This window comes from Falco naumanni, chromosome 7 (genome assembly GCF_017639655.2).
Source record: "Falco naumanni isolate bFalNau1 chromosome 7, bFalNau1.pat, whole genome shotgun sequence".
In the NCBI taxonomy this organism is placed as follows: domain Eukaryota; kingdom Metazoa; phylum Chordata; class Aves; order Falconiformes; family Falconidae; genus Falco; species Falco naumanni.
In genome coordinates this window covers 16,467,642-16,495,637 of record NC_054060.1, presented here as the reverse complement: position 1 = coordinate 16,495,637, position 27,996 = coordinate 16,467,642, and the positions used below count along the sequence as shown (strand labels likewise).

The 27,996-nt window shown below is 38.6% G+C and overlaps 1 protein-coding gene across 5 annotated transcripts; it reads left to right on the top strand.

Annotated features, from left to right (window-relative positions):
* Window positions 1-9: 9 nt before the first annotated feature.
* Window positions 10-27,147, top strand: AP4E1 (adaptor related protein complex 4 subunit epsilon 1). 5 transcript variants are annotated; one of them, XM_040600749.1, is made up of 21 exons: window positions 10-209; window positions 606-677; window positions 1,504-1,627; window positions 3,717-3,790; window positions 7,234-7,355; window positions 8,218-8,377; window positions 8,906-9,072; window positions 9,676-9,749; window positions 11,836-11,958; window positions 12,046-12,155; window positions 12,414-12,553; window positions 13,965-14,077; window positions 14,213-14,331; window positions 15,045-15,347; window positions 16,109-16,223; window positions 17,702-17,837; window positions 18,963-19,218; window positions 20,014-20,589; window positions 22,100-22,284; window positions 23,111-23,268; window positions 23,725-27,147. In XM_040600749.1, exons 1-21 carry the CDS (start codon window positions 48-50, stop codon window positions 23,883-23,885), a joined length of 3,450 nt encoding a protein of 1,149 aa, XP_040456683.1. In that variant the 5' UTR covers window positions 10-47; the 3' UTR covers window positions 23,886-27,147. The 5 variants fall into 5 exon arrangements, with proteins under 5 accessions (XP_040456683.1, XP_040456688.1, XP_040456685.1 ...); XM_040600752.1 differs by lacking the exons at window positions 10-209; window positions 606-677 and adding exons at window positions 2,277-2,564; window positions 2,785-2,938 and having other exon boundaries at window positions 1,524-1,627; XM_040600751.1 differs by lacking the exons at window positions 10-209; window positions 606-677 and adding an exon at window positions 2,785-2,938 and having other exon boundaries at window positions 1,523-1,627.
* Window positions 27,148-27,996: the final 849 nt, after the last annotated feature.

Below are 27,996 nucleotides of genomic sequence, written 5' to 3'. Positions count from 1 at the left end.
CAGGGCCCAACCCTTCCGGGCGGCGGCGGGCCGCGGCGGAGGCCGCCATGAGCGACGTGGTGGAGCGGACGCTGAGCGTGCTGCCCGGGCTGCTGGGGCAGCACGACCCGGGCGCCGGGCCGGCGGGAGCCGGCGGCCATGGCAGGGTTTCGTCCACCTCCCGCCTCGGGAGCCTCATCCGGAGCATCACGGCGCTCACCTCCAAGCATGTACGGGCGGGGGCCGGGGCGGGGGCCGGCCCTTCCTCCTCTCCCTTCCCGCCTCCCTGAGGTGGCGGCGCGGCCCGCTGAGGCGCGGGGGGCGGGCTGGGCGCTGTGGCCCCGTGCGCGGCGGCGGGGCGCCGGCGTCTCCCCTGAGGAGCCCGGGGAGGCACCTGACGGTGCTGCGTGTCGGCGGGCGGCGGTGCTGCGCGGGGACGCGGACGGGGGCAGGCGCGGCCCTGCCTGCGTGGGGCTGGCAGCCTCTGTCAGCACCGTGCGGCATGTACCCGCGGGCGTTGAGAAGTCTCTGGAACGCTGGTAAATTGAGGTGTCTTTTTTGACTTTTGCTTCATCTTTCGCCGCCAGAATTTAAGTGAGGTTGAAATAAGTTTTAATTTTTTCTAGGAAGAAGAAAAATTAATCCAGCAGGAGCTAACCAGTTTGAAGGCAACGGTGTCAGCCCCCACCACAACGCTGGTAAGTTTTGCTAGTGGTTGCAGGCTGTGGGAACAGCAGGCCGAAGGGGAGGAAGAGCGGTGTTCTTCTGCTTTTTGCCAGGTGGAGCATACAGGTTATCTGTGTTACAGATACTTAATTGGTATTAAAAGGTTTTGAGGATCCTGTGATTTTGCAGCACAGATGAAATAGTAAGGATACTGTGGTTCTGTCTGATGGGAATAAACTGGCCATGTGGTACCCAGAGTCTGTCATTCGGTAGTTTCTGAAATAACACAGGCAAAAAAGCTAGCTCTTCCATCAAATAATCTTTGCAGGCTAATGCTGTTCTTATAATGAATTTGTCCTGTATAAGAAGCTGTTGCTAGTGTCCGAGTTGCAGGGGTTGACATAGTCTGGTTCGATGTACTTAATGCATATCTTGGTCCCTTGAGTGAGAATTTTTGAAGGGAAGAATAAAATTTTACCTCATACATAGTGAAAACATGTCCTGGGTCAGCGTAGTGATTGGTGAAAAAGAATTTGCATTAGCAGTGGGATCATCTAATACTTAAGGTAATTCATGTTTTTTATGTTAGTCATAATTGATCTACACTTGATCACATGCATCGGAATCAAAACAAGGTAACATCTTTAAGGGTAGAATACGGCGGGTTCTGTTCTTACAGTCGGAAAACTGATTTACAGAAGAGGTTCATAGCAAAGGAAAAATTACAAGTACCCTGATTTTAGAAGACTTGTGTGAATACACTTATGTTTAGATCAGATAAAGTCCTCTGCTTCATTAGAGCAGTGAAAAGAGCACAAAGTATGGCTGACTTAAAATTAATTTTTTTTGGTATTTCAGAGACTGATGAAAGAATGTATGGTTAGACTCATCTATTGTGAAATGCTGGGGTATGAGTCTTCCTTTGGATATATCCATGCAATCAAGCTTGCGCAGCAAGGAAATCTTTTGGAGAAAAGAGTTGGTATGTTGCATGGTGCTATAGCCTTTATAATATTCTCAGACTTCTAAAAAAGTTTCTTAAGATTTATAATTCCTGTAAAAATACAACTTACTTGAAATGTTCCTCTGCTTTCTCTAGTTTGTGAGCTGCTCTGTATCTGCTTCTAGAACAGAAGGCAGGGTAAATTAATGAATTTTAAACTGTCAGCTGTTCTTTCATTTTTTTGAATTGTGGCACCAAGAAACAAGTAATTCATGAGAAAACTTGCTAAAAAACACATCAAGCTGAAAATTAGTTTCAGTCAGGATCTGGTTTCTTTTGCAAGTACTGTAGTACAAGATTAGACAAAGAAGTTAATGTCAGGCATTTGTCAGAAGTATTTTTCTGTTGCTTGTGGGATTTTTTTTTTTAGTTTAGAAACAGTTATAGGAAATGAGGCAAACAGGGAGCTCTTAAAAGCATAGATGCAGAAGTTCTTGAGGAAATTTGAAAGGCTAGTTCAGATTTCTTTGAAATTTCATGCCATTGTGATTTCCCTGCCTGCCAGTGTGGCTACTAACTTGATTCCAGTAGATTTGGTTTGAAATAGGTGTCAGCGTGTCTTGTCTGGAGAATTTTTTTGCAGTTGCTGATTCAACTGCCTAGTGAAGACATTTCTTCTTGTTTTCAGAGGAAATGGTTTAACTCCAAGCAATACTATGTCTGCATACACAGAAGGAAGGCAATATCTTGTGGGATAGCTTGTTTGATATCCTGTGTTTAAATTTCATCTGGATCATCCACTCAAGTATTGGAGTTTCTGAGAGAATGTGTTACAAGTGATGATTTAAAGTTACTTTATGCCTGAGTAATGAAAACCAGTTTGCAGATGCTCTGGTAGGGATTAAAAAAACCTCTATCTTCGCCAAACCTGAGAGGGCGGGTGGTAAGCTGTTTTGAAGACAATTTTATGACCTCTGTAAGTGTCAAGACCCAATGTGTTTTATTAACTGGTTTGAGACCTTTCTATATTAGGGTTCTTTTTGAGAAGGCTTTGGTGAGGCAGCATATATTTATTATTTTTATTTTAAAATGTAGGTGTCTTAGAGTTCTCTGAACACAAGCACCTGCTTTGATCTGGTAAAAGGATGTTATCAAGAGTATGTGTGTGTGGTTTTCTTTTTGTTGTTGTTCTGCAGGTATATGTGATACATGAAGATGACCTTGTCTGTTCTTGGTGCAGTATGCCAAAGTTTGTATTAAGGAATTTGTTGTCAGTTGATCCAGTCAAGATGGGTTACCCTTTTACCCAGCGTGAGCCTCAATGAATGAGAGCAAACTGCATTTTTGCAGGTGTGCTAAGCTGATCAAGTCTATAGTTTCGCAAGCAGCTAAGTCAATCTAATAGCCCAGACAATAAATAGTTACTTGTATTTAAGTTGTTCATTTTGATCCCTAAGCCCTGAAAGAACCAATCTTTTTGAAGATCCATCTCTGTAATACAAAGATTGTTGTGAGTTGTGGCACACCCTCCCCACCGCCCTAATTTAAGTTCCTTGTTTTAAAAGGAAGAGGAGTCTTGAAGAAAAAGGTTTCTGGCAGGTTTCTTTTCTGGGGTTCTGGAATTGTTCCCCTCTTGTTAAGATATAATGAGGGGGTTTTGGGCATAGGATGGTGATTTTTACTCTTCCAAGCTGAATATAGAATCTATTTGAAATGAAACTTTATTTTTTGGAAAAGAGAAGCATATGTAAGGAAGTGCATTTGTGTTACATAGTCAAAGTAATATACTTTTCTTTTTTTGCAGAAAAGATTGTAGTTTTCCAGGAAGTGATTTTTCATGGTGCTTTTGGCAGCTCTTTAGCTGTAACAGTATTGTGATGTCTCTTATTTCTCACAGCTTGCGAATTCTTAGCTCTTACTTGTTGAGCTTTACTGCAACTTAAATATAACTGTTTTGCCTGATAATAAAATAATGTCTTGATATTTAAAACATGAACAACTGTCATCCAACAGTGGGTTTTGGTAATTGTTTGAGTTAACTCTTCTTGTATTACAGACGGTCTGAAGTTTTCTATCTTGAAGTTGCTTATTGCTTGAAAGTAGTAATGGAGGCTGCTTTCTTTTATAGGTTACTTGGCAGTTTCTTTATTTCTACATGAAAATCACGAGCTGCTACTTCTACTTGTGAACACAGTTGTGAAGGTACAGTGGTTTTGGAGGTCTGGAGGTAAAAAAGAGAATTAAAATCTTAAAGGTGCAGGAGCATGCTGTCCCCATGTGCCAAAAGTCGAGCTGGTGGGGAAGCAGACCAGCCTGGATGAACAGAGAGCTTTGGCTGGAACATGGGAGGGGGACGGGGGAGGAGAGTTTATAACCTTTGGAAGAAGGGGCAGGCAGCTCAGGAGGACTACAAGGATGTTGTGAGGTTATGCAGGGATAAAATCCGAAGGGCCAAAGCCCAGCTAGAACTTAATCTGGATAGTGTTGTAAAACCAATAAAAAAATGTTTGTATAAATATATTAGCAACAAAAGGAGGGGTAAGGAGAATCTCCATCTTTTATTGGATGCAGGGGGAAACATCGTGGCAAAGGCTGAGGAAAAGGCTGAGGTACTTAATGCCTTCTTTGCCTCAGTCTTTAATAGTAAAGACCAGTTGTTCTCCAGGTACCCAGGCCCCCGAGTTGAAAGATGAATGGGGAGCAGGATGAAGCCCCCATAATCCAAGGGGAAATGGTCAGAGGCCTGCTGTACCGCTTAGACACAGAGTCCATGGGGCCAGATGGGATCCACTCAAGGGTACTGAGGGAGCTGGTGGAAATGTTCACCGAGCCACTTTCCATCATTATCAGCAGTCCTGGCTAATTGGGAAGGTCCCAGCTGACTGGAAGTTAGCAAAATGCCTGTCTGCGAGGGCCAGAAAGAAGGTCTGGGGAACTGCAGGCCTGTCAGTCTGACCTCGGTGCCAGGGAAGGTGATGGAGCAGGTCATCATGAGTGCCATCACATGGCATGTACAGGAGAACCAGGTGATCAGGCCCAGCCAACATGGGGTTATGAAAGACAGGTCTTGCTTGACGAACCTGATCTCCTTCTGTGAGAAGGTGACCTGCTTGGTGGATGAGGGAAAGGCTGTGGATGGTGTCTACCTAGACTTCGTAAAGCCTTTGACACAGTTTCCCACAGCATTCAACTGGAGAAACTGGCTGCTCATGGCTTGCATGGACATACTCTTTGCTGGGTGAAAAGCTGGTTGGACGGCCAAGCCCAAATAGTGGTGAATGGAGTTCCATCCCGCAGGTGGCCAGTCAAAAGTGGTGCTCCCCAGGGCTCAGTGTTGGGGCCAGTTCTGTTTTATATCTGTATTGATGATCTGCATGCAGGGATGGAGTGCACTCTCAGTGAGTTTGCAGGCACCAAGTTGGGGAGGAGTGTTGATCTGCTGGAGGGCAGCAAGCTCTGCAGAGGGACCTGGACAGGCTGGACAGATGAGCCAAGGCCAATTGTGTGAGGTTCAACAAGGCTCGGTGCCGGGTCTTGCCCATGGGTCACAACAGCCCCATGCAATGCTACAAGCATGAGGAAGAGCCGCTGGAAGGCTGCCTGGGGGAAAAGGTCAACAGCTAGCAGTGTGCCCAGGTGGCCAAGAAGGCCAACAGCATCCTGGCTTGTATCAGATGTAGTGTGGCCAGCAGGACGAGGGAAGTGATTGTCCTCTTGTGCTTAGCACTGGTGAGGCTGCATCCGGAATCCTGTGTTCAGTGTTGGGCCCCTCACTGCAAGAGGGACATTGAGGCACTGGAGCGTGTCCAAAGAAGGACGGTGAAGCTGGGGAAGGAGCTGGAGCACAAGTCTTATGAGGAGCAGCTGAGCGAACTGAGGGTGTTTAGTCTGGAGAAAGGGAGGCTTGGGGGACACACATGACCTTATCGCTCTCTACAGCTGCTTGAAAGGGGGTTGTAGGCAGGTGGGGGTAACAAGTGACAGGACAAGAGGAAATGGCCTCAAGGTGCACCAGGGGAGGTTTAGATTAGATGTTAGGAAAAATTCACTGGAAGGGTTGTCAAGCACTGGAACAGGCTGCCCAGGGAGGTGGTGGAGTTACCATCCCTGAAGGTGTTTAAAAAATGTGTATATGTGGGGCTTAGGGACATGGGTTAGTGGTGGGCTTGGCAGTGCTACGTTAACGGTTGGACTCAATAATCTTAAATGTCTTTTCCGAAACAATTCTAAGATTCTATAAACTAAACTTGGACCAATTCTTCCCATTTTGTATCACAGAACATCTAAGCTATGTACTTAGAACTTCTATCTTGCTTTCTTAAAGCTGCTGTTTCTTGGGTTAATGATGAAAATTTGAAATGGCTTTCCCTGGCTTTTTAATTTAATCTTGGCATTCCTGCTGTTGAAGCCATATTTTAAAGTTTTTTTTCAAAGGAGATGCACCATAATTTCTTTTATAAAATGTACCAATTGTGTACATTCTCAACTCCAGGAGGAGCCATACATGCATATTTCTATGTAAACTTCTGCTTTTAGCTGACAGCAAGTATCTGTTGGCTTCTTTGAGTCCTTTTGATAGTTTTGATAGAAAATGGAAATATGCTTTGGAGTGACACTGAAAATCTGTTACCTAATATTTCATAGGTCTCATCTTCTGTATTACTGCCTCTTACATGGAGCAATTGTGACTTGTTATAAGAGTGTAATGATTACTTTTGTATTACAGTATCACATAAATTATGGACTGAAAGTGATACTCCTTACATTGTTGTGATTGAAAACTGTTTTATAATCTTTAAAAATCTGACTTGAAACTAGTAGGAATACAGAAAGAACTGAAAAATGAGAGTCCACAAAGAACTAAATGAAGATGAGGATTAAAACCTATCTGGGACAAATGGCCAGAGAAAATAATAAAAGTCACCTGGAAATCTTTAACATGTTTAATTTGTTTTGCAAAATAATGCTGCTCTTGTATTTCATCCATCCTTTTTTGGTTCAAGGTTACAGTGAGCTAGATTTACTATTTTTCAGTTGTATTTGGGGCAGACTGAATTTTTGTTCTTTCTTTTGTAGGATGTTACGTGTAATTTGCATTCACTTCTTAGGTAGTAAGTAGTGTCTTATTTTGGTGCACAAATATGTGATTGGCAGTATTATTGAGCTTGCTCTTTTGTGTGTGGGGTTTTTTTTTTTTTTTGTGTTGTTTTTTAATACTTTGGGCTAGATCAGAGGCACTGGAGAGAATACTGTTGAATTCTGTGAGAACTGACTCATTCCACTGATCTAGTTGGAGGCTCGGCATAGTTTTGCAATCATCAAACTATTTCAGTAAACAAACATTGGTTGTAGCTCTCTGGTTTAATCACACATATGTTTAAAATATGAATGTAGCTCTATAACAGAAGTGTGAGGAGCTGCTTGTTCCTTCTTCCTGTATAAGAGAAGAACTCAATTAGCTCGGTGAGAGCTGACACTTCCCAAATTTGAGCAGACAACAGGATGGCTGGCAGCGGGATGCTTGCTGTAGGTGGGCTCTGTAGGTGGGTTAGATACAGCCTGCTTGTGAAAGATTTGGGGTATGTCTCTGCAGAATTTGAAAGTCTAAATAAAAAATTACTGTCTTATTTCAATGATTGTAACAGGACTTACAGAGCACTAATCTAGTAGAGGTGTGCATGGCATTAACTGTTGTCAGCCAGATCTTTCCCCGGGAGATGATTCCAGCTGTTCTTCCCCTAATAGAAGACAAGCTCCAGCATTCTAAGTACGTATGCATTTACAGAATTTCAAGTGGCCTTGTACAGTTGAATGACTAAATTTTGTAGGTAATTCTAGTAAACTGGTGTATTTTCTCTGAGTCGGTCTTTCTAATCATTACCTTCAGAAATTGTTACTCTCCTAGTTTTTCTCTTGAATTCTTGTCTCGTTTATTTGCAGTCTTGACTGAGTACTGGATAGGTATTAATTTTTTTTCCTAACCAGTTTTGATAGGTAAATGTAGTTGAATTTACCTGCTGGAGTCCTTTTGACAAATATGTGGATGAAGAAGTGTTTTGTAGAGTAAGCGGAGAAACAGAATTAGGATCCTTGAAGTTCTTCACTGATACTCTTTTTTAATAAAGCTCTTTATATAAACTTCGTTGATAAAAGTTTGTTTGCAGATAGACCCTTGAATTGTTAGATTCTTAATTTATAACATCCCCTACACAGAGGATACTATTCTAAGTGTTGTGTTGATTAAAAAGGAAACTGTAGAATGAACTGACTCAGTAACTTCTAGACAGGTATTTTTTGGAGCTGCACATGTGACCACTGCAGATTAGCAGTGGCCAATTTTATTGTTTATTTGGTGTCTGTTCTTTTGAATTGTTAATCTGACATTAAGCTTTACTATGCTTCTGTGTTTGCTTTGTTAATTCCTCATGTAGGTGATATTTGCAAAGTAATTTGTTATCAGATATTTAAAACATGGATTCTTAGCTCTCTCAAATCATGATGTCCTGATGGCTTGTCACATAATTTTACGTTGCTGTAGGAATAACACATGCAAGTTGTTTTGTTAAGTCAAGTACTTAAAATATACAAGCAGCTTCATTTTGTTTTGTGTAATTCTTGTTTCTCTTCAGGGAAATTATCCGAAGAAAAGCTGTTCAAGCTTTATACAAATTCTATGTCATCGCTCCTAACCAAGTTCAGCATATTCATGATAAGTTTCGGAAAGCCTTATGTGACAGGGATGCTGGAGTCATGGCTGCTTCTTTGCATATTTATCTTCAAATGATTAAGGTAGGCAAAGAATTAGAAGCACAACTGAACTTAGGAACTATTTTTATATATTTTTCTTTTAATTTAAATATACAGCGTACTGTGCAGATGTTTTGCAGAAAAAACTTATTTGTAATCATTAAAAAAGTTAATTTGTGTGATTGTGGATGTTTGCAAGATGTTTGTTTGTGTTAGCTCTCCATTTAGTTTGACAGATCAGCTTCTTCCGTTATCTGAATGCTCAACATCACTGGCATCCTTAAGAGGATCTAACTTCTACACTGTGTTAAAGAGTTTGCTGAAACTTGATTGTAATTTTTTTTTTTGCTGTTGCCTTCAAGCTACATTCAATCCCTTTGAAAATCATGAGAAAATAGCATAGGTTTAAAGTGAAGAGCTTACAGGTGTTGGGGAATTAGAGTAGAAGTTTGATTTAAAGAAATGAAACCGTCAGCACAGGTATTTTGATCTTACTGAAGTTGTGGATTATTTTCACTTTTGAGGTGCTGTATCAAAATATTTGAATTGTATTTCTTTTTCATTATATAGGAAAACTCATCTGGATACAAGGACTTGACTGGGAGTTTTGTAACCATCCTAAAGCAGGTAGTGGGAGGAAAGCTCCCTGTTGACTTCAACTATCACAGTGTGCCAGCACCATGGTTACAAATTCAGCTTTTAAGAATATTGGGGCTGTTAGGAAAAGATGATCAAAGGTAACCAGATCTTTCTCTGTAATTAATATTTTGAAGGTACAAAGAATACAGTCATAGACAGCTTTCTGTTTTGTTTTTTTTATAAGAGGATTTCAGTGTTGAACTTCTTATACCTTCACTATTAACCAATACGGTGAGCAGATACTTACTGAAGTGCAAAGTTAGTTTCTTAGCTTCTGAATTGGCTAAACAATTGACTGTTGTGGAATATGCTTGAAATATATTTTTACTGAGACTTCTATTATCAGGTTACCAAACAACTGTGTGAAAATCCAGAGTGAAGATATTTTAAAAAGTGGTGTCATTTTGTGAGGACCTGGTTGTCTGTAATCCTTTTCCTATTGGTGTTTTATTTTTTACACAAGTAGCAAGGGAAGTGTTTTTATTCTTGTGATATGGTAAACATTTACAGCTTTCAAAAGAAACATCTTGTTAGGTGCCATTTAGAAACATGCTATAGAGCTCTTCCATGTTAAAGTGGATCTGTGAATATGAATAATTTGGGTTACAGATTTCGGTACTATTGAGCTGTTTGGTAGAATAAGACTACATGCTTGTTAGTGCTGCAAATAATTTAAATTATTTTTTTTTCTTGTTAAACAGGACAAGTGAATTGATGTATGATGTTCTAGATGAATCTTTAAGAAGAGCAGAGATAAATCATAATATTACATATGGTGGGTGAGGGTTTTTTTGTAATTATCACTGTTTGTAAAGATTGGAAATGTGAGTAGTTAATCATGCTAAAATACTAATGCAGTACTTTTGAAAAACTAACTATATTGTTAATAACTGTATTCTTCACTTTCCAACTAGTAAATTATAAAGTGATTCACTGCTGTACAGCACAGTTTTTTATTACTGAAGTAAAATGTGTTTATATACTGGGAATTCATCTTGACTCAAAAGCCTCTCTCCTATGTTTGCACTGTCCTTGCCCTTAGTTACAGAAAGTAATCTTCATGTAAGCTCGTATTGGATATTGCTTAAGTTGAAATGAAGGAAAGAAAAATTCTAGTTGATACAGCTCTGTTTATTAAAAATGCTTAGATCTTCTTTTTACTGCCCTGAGAAAGACAATAAAAAGTGTGCAAGTGTTACGGCATCAGTCCTTCACAGCTCTGTAGGACTTGTCCTCTAGCCACAGTTAATAAAAATTACACTTGCAGAGTTCAGTGACAGTGGTGCCTGTGAAAATGTTTTTGGCACACATCTCAGTTTAAAATTTCTAGAATGTAGTAGAAGGCTATGTTAATTTCATTATCTTCTCAGTAAGAAAGCTGTATTTCTTGCTAGAACAAAGCAAAAGGAATAATTGCAGTGTTAAGTTTTTGTTGGTTTTTTTTTTAATAAAATTTGAGCAATGTAGTTGAATTTTTCTTTTGTTTCTCCTCCTCAGATCTTAATATCTCCCCAAACACCTAGATTTGATGTTCTGGAACCCTCCATTAGGAGCTGTGTCACTATTTAAAAAAGCCTAAGCCCTCCATTATTTTATGGTTACAGCCCCATAGATGTTGCCAAAGTACCTGTGCTAGTGGAATGGAATGAAAATTGAGACTTCTTTTAAAACAACCCTGAGGGAAAACAAAAAAGGAACATGGCCCAAAGCTCTAGATGTCTAATGCCCACTTGATACATGCTTTGTAAAGCGTTGTGTAAGCTTCGCTTCCACTAAAAGGGGAGATTTGGGGAAGCACTCTCTTTTAGTAAATAATAAATGAGGAAGTGCCTGTCAGATGTTTAGTGTATTCAGTTTATTGCTTCCGTTCTTTTAGGCAAGATTGTACAAGATACTGGGAGGTGTGTTGCCTTATAATGCAAACAATTTGCACTTGCTAAGAGTTAAGCATTAAATTGTAAGCATTTAAGGGACCAGAGTGGGCAGTTTATTAGGTTTTATACAAGGACATAGAATTTAAGTATGCAGGTTTTGTTCACATATGATAAACTTTTTATAAAACTTCAGGTGGTGATCTCAGACAAAAGGAAAATGTAATTCTGGGTAGTTGCACTTTCTTATACAAAGTCCTTGGTTATTGCATGTTTTTTGCTTCTTCTGGGTAATTGAGTTGTTAATATGCTAGTCTTTCTCTGATTTAGTTTTGTAATGCCAGAGAAGAGTAGGTGGTTGTCTGGTGGACGGTTCAGTTAGAGGCTGAATTGCAAGAACTGAAAATTAATCATGATTTTTAAATGCTGGTTAACTCAGGGAGAGTAACTTGGTCTAAGTCTTTGCCTGAATTGCTGCCACAAAGGATTAATTACTTTTTGTGTGTTGTGCAGTTTACTTCCAGCTTTTTCTCAAACAATTATACAAAGTTAATTGTTCGGGTTTTTTTTTAATAAGAATGTTCTTGGGATGATTTTGGCCGTTGGTAGTAGCTAAGAAATCATATGAATTCTTGAAAAAGTATTTTGTCTCAAATCCTTTATAGCTGCCCATTGGCTTTCTAAAGCCCATCCCAGTTCAGTCCCTTGAGTGACTATAGGAGACTTCAAATTTGGAAGAACTTTATGGACAGGAAATTGTAGACACAATGGCAAAGGCTAATAAAAAAAATGTGTATACTAAAGGAGATAAGTCTTTCATCCTGTTTCTACTTAGGCCAGTCGGTATTCTGCAGTTAGGTTCAGCGGGGGTGGGACAACATGGCAATTCCTTGATACTGTCAATGAGCTTGCTTGCTTGTTAAAAATTTTTGCATTATAGAAGTATTTAACACACATTAATTATGTACCTTTTTTTGCCCCTGCCCACAGCCATCCTGTTTGAATGTGTCCAAACAATTTATACAATTTATCCCAAATCTGAACTACTTGAAAAAGCTGCCAAGTGCATTGGAAAATTTGTTTTATCACCCAAAATTAATCTGAAATATTTAGGTAAGGATATCTGGTTTAATTAAGATGTTTTTAATTTGGTCATGGCAGTATACATTCTCATATCACTTTTTATCGCTTATATTCTAGGTTTAAAGGCTCTAACTTATGTTATTCAGCAGGATCCTAATCTGGCACTTCAGCACCAGATGACAATAATTGAATGTCTGGACCATCCAGATCCCATTATTAAGAGGGAGGTCAGTAAATTTTTAAACATCAAAAATTAAGTTAATTTTTACAATGCGTGATAGAATTTTCTAAAATAAGAAAAATTAAAAGGTGTATTGTCTCAGTTACTGTCAGAGAGCAGTTACAAACAATATTCACGTGACAAGCAGTATAGGTAAGCAGTGTATTTCATTTAAGACTTGCCAAATACTTACTGAAGAAATTTACCTGCTTCCTTTTTTGCATCATCAGAGCCAATTAAATATATTTTTTGCTTTCTCTTTCAGACTTTAGAGCTTCTCTATAGAATTACAAATGGACAGAATGTAATTGTCATAGTTCAGAAGATGCTTGACTACTTGAGAGAAAGCAAAGAGGAATATGCTATCATCAACTTAGCTGGAAAAATAGCAGAACTAGCTGAGAAATATCCTTTTGTTTTTCTGAAATTTTGGGGTCAGAGCTCAGGCAAATGAAATGTAGCATTTGTAGCTTTCAAAGCATCTGTCATGATCTTTTGAAGTAGGAAGTATTAACAGCTGTGTTTTTTGCTCTTTCACGTATTTTTTTCTCACATTTGAAAGAAAATGTGTAGAGAAATGACTACAGTGTTTCTTGTATTTCACTGAGGGAAAATAATGGCACTCAAAATACTTTATTTTGGCTTTGGAGTTTAGCGTTAAAACCTTGTGGGTTTGCAATTAAAACTCTGAAGTCTTACACCCCTGGATGGAGAGGGTTGACTCGGTGCTACACAGAGTACTCTTCCATAAAACTGTCAGAGTGATCCTCCTATTAGAGAACTCGTTGTTGGTGTATGGATTTTAAGAATAGCACACTTTCACAGTAATGAAGAAAAGATTATCTATGCCAAAATCATGGAAGTGATGATTAGGGATTTGGCACATGGTGGACGCTGCTGTTAGACCTGCCATTGCCTGATTTTCTGTATGTATTCTTGTCTGATAATTTGAATTGTAAATTCTTTATAACTGAGAGCTATCTTACCATCGTATTTGTATGCTGCTTGGCACTGAGAATAGTGGGGGGGGGGGGAAAAAAGCTTGTTGTCTTGCAATATGCAAAAACGAGACAATAAAATTAATTTTTCTGTACTGTTGAAAACTTCCATTCAGTGAATGTGCGTATTCAGGCTTTTGTTTGAGGGAAGGCAGAAGCTAACTTCCAAAGTTAGCAAAGGCTGATCAAATTTTAAATACATGAAAAAACCAATGTTACTTTCTGTGAAGTACTTCAGAGTGTTTGTTGTTTTTCAGTAAATCGACAGTAAAACACTGCTGAAAAGAACATAATCTGTCAACATAATCTATCATTGATAAGTGATCCTGGGCAAACAAACTCGAAAGATGCTGCTGGAAAGCTAGCATGAAACAAGTGTGAACTGAAAATACAGTAGGACAGGTTTCCAGAGCTAAATCCTTCAACATGTCTGTTTCTACTCTGTGAAGTCTACTGAAATTCTTATTTTTCATTCTGACATTTATTTGTGCACAACTTAAGACAATCACTGATGCATTGACTGACAAGCTGGCATATTGCACATAATGGATAGCTGTTAAGGCACAGACCTTTTCAACAGGGCAGTAGCTTAAGACTTCTCTACTTGACTGCCAGTTTTCATGAAGTTTTCAGGAAACACTTTATAAAAGATGCAGGAGTATTTCCTCTTCAATTAGTTTGAGCTGATATTTGACCATCAGGCCCCCAGCTTACTGGGGAAAGCAGGATGGGTAGCTTGTTTGTAGAAAATTTGTTTCCTTATGAAACAAACTAAAAAAAGTTATACCTTAGCACTTAATTCCTTAACATCTAGACACGTATGCCCCTGACAATGAGTGGTTCATCCAAACAATGAATTCTGTGTTTTCAGTTGGAGGTGATGTTGTGCATCCTGATATCCCAAACAACTTTCTGAGGCTTTTGGCTGAAGGTAACTCCTCAAATACTCTGAAGAATTAAATGCATTCCTTAATCTGGCTTTTTTTTTTCTTAAAACGCACTTTGAAATATTTGATGGGAGGTGTTGTTTGCATTTCAGGCAAAGTATGTATTGTTTTCTATCTAGGATTTGATGATGGAAAAGAAGATAATCAGCTACGGATGTATGCAGTGCAGTCTTATTTAACATTACTTGAAGAGGAAGATGCATTATATCCACAGAAATTCCTTCAAGTTATGAGTTGGGTAAGGAAGATGTGTGGTCAAAACTGAATACACAGATATGAGGAAACTGTCAAAGGTAGTGATGGGTTATAATAGGTATTTTTAACTTTTATTTTTAGTCATGAATATTCTGGTTTTACTTGAAGTCAAGGTAATATGCTGAAATCTTGTTTTGGTGACATCTCTTTTGGTGCCTGAGGGCTACTTAGGTTGTCATAGTTTGGGGAAAAGCTGGCTTGCTCCCTTTAAGGCATGTGACTGTTGGAATAGCCTAGCAGCCACAGGAATCTGACTGCATCCTAAGAGCCTTTCTGTCTTCATCAGAATTAGGCCAGATGTGGTTGTGAAATGCATTTTTAGCCTTGCAGGTGACTGGCCAAGTGCTGTGCAAGTATTGTCTGGTACCTGGGTACGCTTCAGCTTCCACTCCAGGAGGAGGCTGCAGTGTAAGCAAATCCAATTTTGTTAGGGCCTGATAACTATGTTTGCTGTGTTTAGCTTTCTTTTCAAGACAGCTGTTTGATTTTTACAAAGCTAAAAGTGGAAGATCATTGCAAGCCTTTGACATTTAAATCACAGAATGGGTAAAGAAATAACTTGGAACATTTTTAAATAATAGCTTGTTGAATGTGAGATGAACTTTGTTGTGTTGTTTAGCACTACATTCTGATTTCAAAACTGAAAGTGCTGCTTTGTGTGACTAAATGCATGTTATGTCTGTTTTTTGTGAATAGGTGTTGGGAGAATATTCCAGCCTTGTTACGAATGTTGATCCAGAAGTTATTTTGACAAAGCTACACAGCCTGCTGAAGAAGACATTCGTTACTTCTGAAACGAAAGCATGGATAATGGCTGCGGTCACTAAGATAGCATCACATACCTCTTGTTCGAAAACGGTTGACAAACTGATTCAAGAATTCAGCAACTCTCTAGATACCTGCATGAGACAACATGCCTTTGAACTGAAGCATTTGTATGAAGACAAAGCGCTGATGAAAAACTTGCTTCCATTTGATGCTAGTTGCAATGACATGGTGGTAAGACTGCTGCAGTGTGTGTTTGTTCTTCATGAACCTCTAGTTCAGGGAGTTGAATATTTTGGTGGAAAAGTATTTTCAAAAGGAACGGTATTTGACAGTTCTGACTGATGCCAGTCATTGGTTTGCTTAAAGTGAGTTTTCAGAAGCATACTTTTTCAGGCATACAGGATGAATCGTCATGTTCTATACTGAAAGATAAAGAACCATGGTATTTAGTTAGTAAGCTGGAGTAGCTTTAAAACAAAATTGTGGTTTCATGTGCTGCTTTATTTTTTTGTTGTCTTGTTTTTAAATGCAAGTTAGGCCTGCGTTACTGATAACAGTAATGTTTTTCACTTTGAAGGCTTTGCCTCCTGTTTAGAAACTACTGATTTTGACACTGAAATGTCCATAATAAATGATGAAAAATAGTATTGATATTGCTGAGGTTTTGGAGTTTTTTTTTTAATTCAGTGTTTTCATATAATGGTAGGATCAATAGTTTTGGGAAAACTCCACTCTGCTTTTTTCTTTCTTTTTTTCTCATTTAGACAGAAGAATCAATAGTGGAGGAATTATTTTTAACTTACAAATCTCTAGCTCAAAGTCTGTTTCAACAGACTTAATTTCTGTTAATACAGCAGCTTTACTGGTAGATACAGGAGATGTGAGACAGAGGATCCTGATTTGCTGATAAGACACAATAGTCTTGTGGCAGCATCAGGCTCATATAGATAAAATATTTTCATTGCTTTCTCACTTTTGTTAATTCTGTGTAGGTAGATGCTTCTTTATCTTTTCTGGATGAATTTGTGGCTGAGGGACTTGGTCGTGGTGCAGCACCATATAAACCTCATCACCAGAGACAAGAGGAGAAACTTTCTCAGGAAAAAGGTGTTTCCCAGTTTACTGCTTTATTAAATAGCTGGTAAATTACCTGATCGGTATTAACAAACAGTCAGTTAATATTATTTCTTAATGTTATCTTAATGTGTCTCTTTATAGACTTAGCTAAGTTCAACTTAGAATTTAACAGTTATCTGAGGTAATTATAAATTGAGAATATTACATCTATATTCTCCACTTCAAGCCTCCTTGAAAATTCACAATTTTGGTGGAGAAATACTGAACAAGGTCAAATATGTTGCAACTGAACGTTCTGTACAGTTTTCCATGCATGTAAAGCCAAATGAGGGATACAATTTACTGTATGTCAGATTGAGCTCATGATAATGCTTCGTACGGAGGTGTTGAGAATGAAATTAGTGGTCTTTATTGCTGCAGAGCATCAGTTTAGCACTCTGGTGTTTGCAGTGTTCTTAGAATTTTGCAGGGAAGCCATTGGAGGAACTGGATTATGAATTGCTGTTTTTTCTCAGTAATCATAAGTATTGATTAGTATCTTCCATTGGTTCATAAATATTCTAGGAGGTGAGATAGAGGTGAAGTAGAATATTCAACAATATTCTAGAAGGGGAGTCCACTGAGCTTATTGAAGTTGTTTTTTTTTTTTATAGATAACTAAATGTATGGGTTGGTAGAGTTTGAATATCTTTATGCAGATGCTTTTTATCACAAAGCCCCTTGGATCTGTTCCTTCTTGCTTCTTTGTGGGACAGGACTCTTCCTTAGTGCTGCCTCCTCTTTTATTAGGAGACTTCTCTCATCCCACATGCCCAGCAACTTTGCCCTGCTGCTTCACTTTGCAGGGAAGAGGAAAGTGTAAGGCTGGGGCGGAGATGAGGGAAAGGGGCTGTACTCCTTAGCAGTTCCAGGGCTGCAGAGGAGAGTCTGCGCTCTGCTTCCTCGGTAACAACGGCTGTTTATATTATAGTCCAAAGCAATTCTTACAAGCTATTCAAACTGCATTTCCGTTCATAAAGCATGGCCAAGATATGGCTGGTTCTGAATCCTGACTTGGTTCTTAGGGTCTTAGTCTTGGCGAAGATGATTTATAACCCAGGGTGTTAAGTATGTTTGCAAAGCTGATGGTGATACATGGATGTAACGCTGTGGACTCAATGTTATTTAGGCTTGTGAACAAATGGAAAAAGCTCACTTACGTAGATCCGATATGGTACTTCTATCTACAAATACTGCACTGGCAGATGTTTTAGTGATAGGATTTAAAGTCACTATTTCTGTTTAATTTTGGTATTTAAGACCAAATATCAAACGATTACATGTTTTAAATAAATCCTCTGTGTGTTTAAAAAACTTGAAACAGAAACATCCATTTTTAATGAGGATAGGATCCTGAATGGGAAGCCTGAGAAGTGCAGCAGTACAGCATGTCTTTTTTCAGAAAATAGGGGTTTTTTTCTTACCTTTTGATGCCACATTGTAATTTTAAGTTTCTGTTTGTCTTGCAGCTCTGAATTTTGAACCTTATGGATTGTCATTTGCTTCAAGTGTGTCCTCATGTGGTGTCACTGGCAGGCAGTCCCCCACTGGTTTATCTTTTGGTTCTGATATGTCTGGTAATAGTGCTGAGACAGGACATAAAGAGTGAGTTAATTTGGGTTTGATATGAACTACATTTAAGCTTCTGTTCCTGTCAGTATCACATGTCTTTGCTTCTTCATTCTGTGGAGTTAAAAAGCATACAATTGAAATTGGAAAATTCTATCATGTAAGAAGAAATTCAGACAGCATCTTTGAAATAACCAGGAAAAAAGCTAATGCAGTTAAGACCGGCTTTCCACTTTTTCACAAACTACAAATTAAGTGATAGTTAATGCATCAAAATTGGGACAGGATTACATGATTAAGTACTACTGTCTGGCTTCTTTCTTTTTCTTGCAGGCTATGCTTACTTTTTATGGGCTTATAATAATGTGCCTTTTAAGGAAACTTTTTTTTAGATAAAAGTGAGGCTAAGATCCCCCTTAACTTTTAGAACACTGCAAATAAATTCCATATCCATAGTTTCATACAAATTAATAACTTCGTTTATACTCTGGTAAATTGGTATTGAGGAAAACTTGGAAGATTTTTCAGATTCTTTAACCATTTTGTAAAAAAAAGTAAGCGAGGATTTTAGGTGTAGGAGTTGTAGCATTTAGCCTATGTCTGTTGAGTTAACTTTGTTAGTATTCAGGGTGTCTGAGAACACAAACTTTTCGTAAGAAATAAAAATATGTTCTAGGTCTCTTCTAATTTTCAGTCTCTTACATTAACTTAAATTATTTTTTAAGGAATCAGCAATAGGACCATTTAAGTATGCTTAGAGATTCCCAGAGTCTTTCTCCTGAGGAAGATAGATACCATGTTGCTTATATTTACTCTTAAAAAATTATTCAAATATATTACAAATGTAATCTGAAATTCTGGATGGAGCTGGCAGACACAGTGTATTACTGACTGCAGGTGTCTTAATGCTGACTTAGTCTTAAGTACAGACCTACACTATGTAGACTAGTCCAAGTTTGCATTTGCAGGGTGTTCTAAAAGTAATGGGTGACATTACTAACATAGAACATGCAAATGCAAAAGTGTGCATTTGTATTCCGCTACTCACTGTGTATATCAAAGTATCGAAGTTGTGAATGGTGGTTTGAAGTAGAGCGTTGGCATGTTTTGGAGTGTGATGTTCATATGGTTGATCCTGCCTTGTTTTGTTTCCCTTTTTAGGACAAATACTCTGAAACTGGAGGGAGTACGCAAGCTGTGGGGAAAAGAAGGCTATCTTCCAAAGAAAGAAAACAAAGTAGGGAAAGAAAATGAGCCACAAACTGTTTCTTGTGGCGGCTTGTTAGCGGTACAGGTGGGTGATCCTCCTGCGTTGCAGTCTGACCAAGTTGCCAGCCTCTCTGAGGAAGACAAAGAGAAGCAGCAGTTAGCGTCAACTTTGTTTATTGGGCTGGGATCAAATGCTGGTGTCAGTCTGGTAAGTGGTTCTTTTGAGACATACCAGTTTAAAATTTATATATAGCCTTAGTTACATATATATATATATATATATATATATGTAAATATATATATATATATGTCAAATTACTGTTGTGGTAAAATGAGGCAAAACCCCCTGAGTCATTGAAAAACTGTTGAAAATTACTTTTGTCATCTGATAATTTGTTAAGAACCTGAAACAGGTAGGGTATTACTTGATGGAGCAGCCTCTGGAGCAGATGTGATTCAGTAACTAGAAGTTCCATCTGCTTATGTGTTGTGCTTCAAGTTTTAGACTATTTTCCCTAACAGCTCTTCCTTTACCCAGCTCTGCAGAGCTGTTGGCATTCGTTTGGCAGTAAGGCAGTAAGTTTGATGCCCTATGTCAAGACCCTTTTTAATTTATGTATGGTAATATGTGGAATATGAAAGAAGTCACCATTAGGTAATCTTTTTAAGACTGGCATTATTGTATTAGCCAGCTCAAATTTTGGCATTTATTACTGATTTAACCAGAAAATGTTTATCTGTGCTTGCTTTTTAATAGGAGCTTTTAGTTTGTTTTACAGAACCTAGTCGTTCTTGCATTATAGGCTAATTCAATACCCTTTAAGAAATATAACAAAAGCCTGTTACTGAATCCATTAAAATGTTTGGAATCTATCTGTATTTGTCATCTGAAATGATTCCTTGGTTATTATTTGTCCTTGCTCACAGCTTCATGCTGTTAACAGTAATGCAGCTGGTTGCTAGAACTTCTCCACTCCTTTTTTTTGGTCTTTTTCCTTTTCAGATGGGGAAAACAGACACAGCTACTCAGAAGTTCAAAAGAAAATCAAAGATAAATGAAACTCAAAATAGCGAGGAAGCAACAGATTTCCAAGATAGTGCTGCTTCTGATTTTGGTCCCTTACTTGATACAATACCTGTTAACGTGGAAGACTGTGAAGGAAATATAGACACAGGGTTAAGAAAAGCCTCCCTGCATTCTTCAGATATTGTAGAAGATAATTTAGCATTTGAAACACCTCAGTCCCTCAGAAAATCTGGGCTGAATGACAGGCTTTCAGATAATACGCTGTCACAGTCATCCTTGTTTGCTGATAGCAATATTGAAATTTTTCAGCCTTCTCCAAGTGCTCACTGTGAAAGTGCCAGTAAAACGCTGTTGGCCCCATCCTTACCAGAAGAGCTGGAAGACCTCCCTCACTCTGAAGTTGTGGAACTGTGTCAGAGTGATGCCTTAGCTCTGTATTCATGTAAGGTGTGGACAGATGACTCTCTGTTGCTCACTGTTTTTGTTTCAAACAAAACCACTTCTGCACTTAATGCTGTGAACTTACTGTTCGAAGAAGCAGAACATTTCCAGGTGAGAAACTTTGTTTCCATTCTATTTAAAATTCACTTGGAACTTCTTGCTTTTCACTTGCGCTGAAGTGTGCGATGTTTGGTTTGATGTAATAGCCATGCCTTTTTTCCCAAAGCATTTCCTTAAAACCTGTAGTATGGCAATTACACACATCCTAAAGGGTAGTGTAAGAAATTTCAATACTAAACTTCGTGTCATTTGGTATGACAGTTAGTATCTCACTTATTTAGTTCACCTTGATTTTGTTTCCTACTGCTTGCCTCTGTGTAACAAATACATATGATTTCACAGTTCTGAATTCAGCTTCTTCGTGGTGTTTAAGGCTGAATGCGAACCTAACCAGTCATGCTCAGAACGGTACGACTTGAGCTGTCAACGAAATCGCTGTGTAACTTTTTTTCTCTGGTTGTACCGGCGGGCTTGTGCATTCGTTGGTATTTATCTGATAGGTAGACATGGTGCGATTTCTTCCTTCACGGAATATTTGTGAAAGCTTGCTAGTTTGCTGCAGGTTTTGGGGTTTTTTTTGTTTGGTGGTTTTGTGTTTTCTGGTGTGGTTTTTTTTGTCATTTTGGTTTGTTTTGTGGTTTTGTTTGTTTGTTTTCCAAAGACATCATTGGTTTTATTCTTGTTCTCATGCCTTCAGCTGATGGTGGAGAGGAGTCTATGTCAGTTTATTTTTTGACATTGACTATATCTGAGATTTAACTGGTTGGTAAAAGTATGTGATAGTCTTGATTGAAACTTCTCTTGAATAGTTGGAAAGCTATTTAGGAATTGCTTATTGGCATGACTATCCATGCATTTTGCTGAAAGGAGCACAGAATTTTGAAACTTTGGAGACACTAAGAGAGTGATAACTGGATAAAGAGAATTAAGCAGAGTGTTTCTTTTAGAATTGACTTAATCAAGGAATTGCTGATCGGTTATGAAGTCTTCTTCCTTCCCATTTCCGGCTCGAATCAAACCTGTCACAGTATTGATAGAAAGTGGGCATCGCATGTCTAGTTTTCCCTTGTATTTCACTGAAGTTTCCACACAGGCCACTACCACAGATGGATTCTGTGTGACTAGTTTGTTTGGAGAGGCCAGGAACTGCTGAGTAATCTTGAATTGTTATTAGGGATGATATCTTGCTTTTAGCATATAGCTTGGAGTATGTTGCTTGCTCTTGGATATTATCTGTGGGACTGAACTAAAGAATTCAGGTTCCTGGTCATCAGTTCTTGGTCTCTCTGAGCAATCATTTTGGGGGGCGGGGGGAGGAGGCCATTTGGCAGAAGGAGGTTGATTTCTCCAGTGTTTTAATTCTCATAGAACTTATGTAGATGTTAATGATTGATTTATCCTCGATCAGAGCTGAGGAATGGTAACTCTGTTCACTTGCCAAATAGTCCATGAAAAATATTTTGGAATAAAAGGTACTTACATAATTTTATAGATGTCTTAGCCACTTACACAGCTTGACAGCAAGACTTATATTCTGTATTCCTTTCAAAAAATTATATAGATTTTGGAGAGTCCCACCTACCAGTTTCCTGTAATTGAAGCTCAAAGTGTGGAACATTGTCAGAAATGTGTGTGGATGCACAAAATCTGTACACAGGGAGTTCTTTCTGGCTCCGTTAATTACCAGTCAGAGATGGAATCTCACTTTGAATTTTCAATAACTTTATCATTGATGGACTTCATCAGGTAAATAAAATAAGCTGTCGTTTCTAAAAACGCATGTACTCAAGTAAGTATTAGACAAGAGCAGAATGATTTGGGTATTGATTATGAAAATACAAGGCTTCATCGTGAACAGATTTTAATCTAATTGAGATGAATGTTAGAGATCGTATCTGGGTATTCATACACTCACAAAAAGGGACAAATTTCCAGGAAGAAATACAAATCCCGTGAGAATATTGACGATAGTTACAGGTGAGAAGAGTCTTGAATTACAGAATACATTTTTGAGGAGGCTAATAGAACTGAGTGAACAGAAGGGCATGCCGTATTAAAGTATGGCATAATATAAACATGTCAAACTGAAATAAGTTATTTGAGTACAGAGGGCCATTCATTATATGAAAAGGCTGACAACTTTTGCAGGGGAAGAAGAAAGCTTTCTTCTTGTTTTTGAATACTGTATTTATTTTGGGAGTAGAAAAAGCAAGTGTTCTTTTTCCAGTAGACTTTTCTGTTTCATAGTGAAATGCACCTTGTTTTCCGTAATAAAATCCACCTCTCATTGAACTTGTTTTGACTGTTTCAACGGGCAAATATCTCAATGCCATCCACTCTAGTCTTCCATTTGCATAGAACAATGTATTTTTTTAGAATTTAGAAAACTAAACCAAGGAACAGAAACTTTTAAAAATATTAAGCAGGGGAGCGGCTTGTTTAAATTAATCTGTATTTTGCTTATTGTGTGCTCTGTTGTCCTGTTGCTTCCAGATAGGATTTTTTGGGAGACCAAGTATATTCTGAATAATGTATTTTGGCTTGCTGAGATATGTGGTGAACTTATTTTTAGGCCAATGGAAATGACTACAGAAGACTTTGGGAAGCTGTGGTTGTCCCTTTCCAATGATGTGAAACAGAATATAAAAATGTCATCTTCTGAAGGCTCCCTTTCAGCAGCTCTGAATACACTGCAACAGAAGCTGAAACTCCATATAGTTGACGTTATAGGTGAGTGAAAGCGTACTGTAATGCTGCTTACAGCCTGTAATTGGCTCAGGAAAGTAAGTGCATGGAAGCAGGTATCTTAGAGTTCAAGACAGGGAACGTTTAGGAGCACAGTAAACACAGGAGCGTTATCCTATGGACTTTATTTGCCTTACGCAGGGATCTGTGTGAAGACTGATGTAAGAGGTACAAGCGTACAGTACATTTTCCAAGGAAGCAAACTTGCCCCGTGAAGATTTTGGACAGGACAAAAAAAATTGAAATTAATCTGTATGACAGATAAAAAGTGGGGATTGCATGCAGGAGGCATGATTTTTGTTGATGTGTTAGGAGTAGGGGTGAGAGCAGAAGAGAACAGGAGAAATGGAGTTTGAGAGAGAAAGATAATGGTTTTTTGTGAACTATACTATAGCTGTTGTTAATTGTTACTTCATTTTTTCCTATGGTCTCTGTTTTAAGGTAATGAGGGAATACTGGCTTGCCAGTTACTTCCGTCTGTGCCCTGTCTGCTGCACTGTCGTACTCACTCAGGGATGCTGGCTTTGTGGTTCAGATCGCCTTGTTCTGCTCTTCCAGATGGTTTGCTTTATCAGTGTCAAAAGGTGATGGAGGAATCCTAATAACAATAATGCCTGCCTTAATCTATTTGGTGTGTGAAAAGCAAAGCAAAGATTTGTACAGTTGCACAGATAATTACCAAAGCTAAATTAAGATGCTGCTTCTCAGAAGTATTAGAAGTTTTCTTCCAGCTGGCATGTCATGTGGACTTGTGGGGGAAGAATGATGTCCTAAATCTTGCCTGCAAAAACATGCTCAGGACTGTACAGTAACTAACAAGAAATCCATTAAAGTATTGTTACCTGTTTTAAGTGAAATGTATATTTAAGTTTGTTGTAAATGACTGAAAGTATTTATTTTTATTATGCAGCTTTTATAGATGCCAACACTTATTCCCTGTAGCAACTACTTAAATATTATTTTAAAGAAAACATATCTCCATTATGAGGCCAGACCTGATCAGTTATCAGGATAATCTAATTTTACTTTGATAATTTTTCTAAGGCTATTTTTAAGCACTGCTGGCAACAAGACATGTATTGGTGGTTGTATAAAGTAACTTATGTAGCAACAAACATGTTTTGGAGACAGTTAAAAGATTTCAGTGAGCGCCACACTTCCCGACAGGAGGCAGGCATGTGAAGTTGTATGGAAGCGTCTCCTGGGGGATTATCTAAGGCCTTTCAGGTTAGTTCCTGTCTGCAGCTCTTCCTGCCACATGTTGCAGTCACGTTCCCTTTCCTTAGGGGTCTGTGCCAGCCCTGAATAGTTGTGCATGTCTGAAGAGAAGTTACCTGGATGGAGTCTGAGATGACTGAGCTGGGAGTAGTTGGTCGTGGACATGTTGACAAGTCGGTAGTTGCCTAGTGGGCATGTTCATTGCTCTCCAGTCAGTCCTGCGAATTTCATCTTGCTGATATCTCTGTCCATGAAAGTTCACATGGAGGAAATCTGTCACTTATTTTTACTTTATTTATAGGCTCAGTTTGACTCTTCGAACCTTTGACTTACACAGATGTGGCTGTATTGTGTGTGCATGGCTAGGAACTGCAGTAAGGCATGGAAGATCTAAATTGGAGCAGCACACATGATAAATGTCTGTCTAGGCTGTCTCCTTTTCTTCCTGAAATAGTCTCACAGTCTTGGAGATCCAGCAATCTTAATTTATTTAGATGTTAAATGAGAAGTTTATAACCGGTCATGTTTTTTATTTAAAAACATCAGAGATTGTACACATGGTTCAGACATGGTATAAATGGGTTTTACAGTGGAATTCTCTCCTTTGTGTGTCTAATATTAAACAAGGAAATTCCTTGTTATATTTCAGTGTTACTGATTTTTACCTGATAAGCACTGGTTGTACAAGAAAATAAAGGATTCTGTTTCTTTGCTAATGTTTTGGTGAATGTTCATGGAATCATCATAAGAATGTTAATGTGCTGATAGTTGGGTTTTTTTTTTAAAATCAAGCCACTTGTGTTATCCCAAGTATAATCATAAAATCAAAGCTCTTTTTTTTTTAATTGCTGTTTCCATATCCTCTTACTGAGGAATATAAAGTGCACTGAACCTGTAAATATACTGAATGTTCTGCATACTTTAATGTTTACTTCAAGACAGTTTCTATAAATGAAAATTGGTTTATAGTGGAATAATTTCCAGCAACCACTTTTCCTGCTGGTGAATCAGATTTGTGTTATGCAACTGGACATTTGTAATCATATGAACTATAATAGAGGTACGTGTTTGTGGCCTATGCATTTAAATCATTTCAGCAATGAGATGTTCAATGTCCTAGTGTTTAAAAAGAACAGCAAAAGACAATAATGCCTTCTATTGTTCATGGAATGTTCTTTATAATCTCTTTCACTGTATGAATAGTGTATGTTAAGCTGTCTGTATGCAGATTTGAGGAGCTTTATGGTAACGTGACATAAAGGAGTTGGAAGGGAATTGGACTAGTGTCAGTATTTTTTTTTTTTAGATTGCCCAGCAAATATTTTTCTTAATCTGTCACCATTTTTGCATTTCTTGCAGTTTAATAAAACTGAATTTCATTTTAAAAAAATTGGCTTGATACTTCTTAAATATTGTTTTGCTACCACATCTGGCAGTGTTTCTGCATGTTAAGAACTAGGTTCTATTTTAATTGTTTCTCTTTGCATCTGAACAGCGATGGAGAATGTAATACTGCAGAAGTCTTGAATCCATTGGTGATTTAAATGTCCTGCGTTTCAGCTGGAGGTGTGAAAGAGTATACTTCAGATCTTTTGAACAGCGTTCTGTGTGCCAGCTTGCATTATCCTTTTTTGAATACTACCAGATTTTGGTGTTTGTTTCTAGGCATCACAGGAGACTCAAGAGTCTGTTGTTGTTCATGGTTTACAGCAACACCTTTCTCTGAAGTCCAGTGCTAACAGAACACACTGTTTGCTACAGTATTGAGAAGTAGTTGGGAAGTTTGACATAACTGCTGAACTGAAGGTGGCTGCAGCCCTGAACTAAGTCATGAGGCTGATATAGCGTGGTTGTCGGTGTGTAGCAAAAGTGCGTGCTACGCTGCACTTCTGGCTGATGTGGGGAGCTTAGGCCCTTGAGAACATCAGCAATTCAGTGCTGGGAATCCCTCTGATCTTCATCCATCATTCACTGTCTCCACTTATGCAGCTGTATTTCATTTTATACATTTCAATTATACAAAGAAATATTCTTTCATCTAGTTCTGTACTGAAAACCCTTTATGAGTATCTTCCATTTCTGTGATGTTCTCGTTTACTTTTCTCTGTGACATACTAGACCTTGACGGATTAACCTGTTTTCAGGGAAGGGGAAATAAGGTGCCTGGAAGTAGGCTAGAAGGAAGAAGACAGCACATAATCTCATCAGCATGAAGAAGTTTACTTTCAAGAGGCCATTGGAGGCCAGTGGGAATATATACTGATCTTCCTGAGCTGGCAGGTTAACAGCGCTTGGGACCAAAGCCCTGGGTACCAGGAGCTGGCACTGTTTTGTTGCTCTGTGCCATGGGCAAACTGGCGTTGTGGAGTCAACAGAGAAGTTATTGCATTGGATCCATATTTCAACTGTGTTGTCAGGTCCTCCCCCCCCCTTACCCCAAGTATTTTTTAGGTATTTTTAATGAAACAAATACATTGGTAGGAAGATTGGCAGAAGCGTGACATGGTACTATGGTGCAGTATGTTTTCCTAAACGTAGATGAAATCTCCTGTTGTGTTGTGTTACTTTCTGCTAGGTGCTCCCAACCCCTCCTCATCCTGTGAGGAGCCCGGAGAACAAAACTGAATTGGGTGGCACTGTCTGGAGTTACCCTGTACTCGCAAGGAGCTCATAAATGACATTGCCTGGTGGTTTCTAAATATGGGAAAGGTAGTTCTCTCCTCGAGTCCCATGAGTAGTTTTCCAGTATAAAAAGCTCCATTGGCATTTCTGTGTAGTTAAGACTGTGCATTGTGTTTTTCTGGTGTTGAGGTGTGTAAAGAAGGAAGTAGACCTGCTTGAGTCATCCAGTTAAAACTTGTTTTTTGCATTTCTGTTGCTGTGATCAGAGTCAGTTGTGCTTTACCTCTTAGTTCTCTTCAGGGTCAGCTATTTATATTCCTTTCTGTGAGAACATTTCTCTGATGAGTAAGTTTACATGTTCAGCACGATGTACTGTTCTGTGGCACATGTACAGTTTCATTAGGATGCCAGAAGTGGTCGCTCCCTTGAGAGTTTCTTGAACATTAACATTTTTCTCTTTAACTTCATGCAATAAAGTTGGCAGTGATGAAGCAAGGAATATTGTGTCCTGCCATGGTATGATTCATAAAATTAACCTGACAGCAGTGTTTTATCAGCAGCATGTCTTGAAACACCACTTACACGGATTGTTTTAAACTTTTATTTTAAGGTAGTTGGCAGTTTTTACTTTGTGCCAATCTTTAATTGCTTCCAGTATAATTGCCACGTGAGGAGTTTGCAAATCCCGAGCTCTTTCAGCCAAAACGGTTTGCCTTTTCCAGGACTAAGGATAGGAGAATATATGCTTGCTGTTAAACATTCTGGTAGGTTCTAGTATCTCCATGTTTAGGGCAGGGATTAAAAATCTGTCAGGGATGTGTCTTCTGTCTCACTTAGCTCAGCTTAGCTAAATGTGATTTAAATACATTGCTG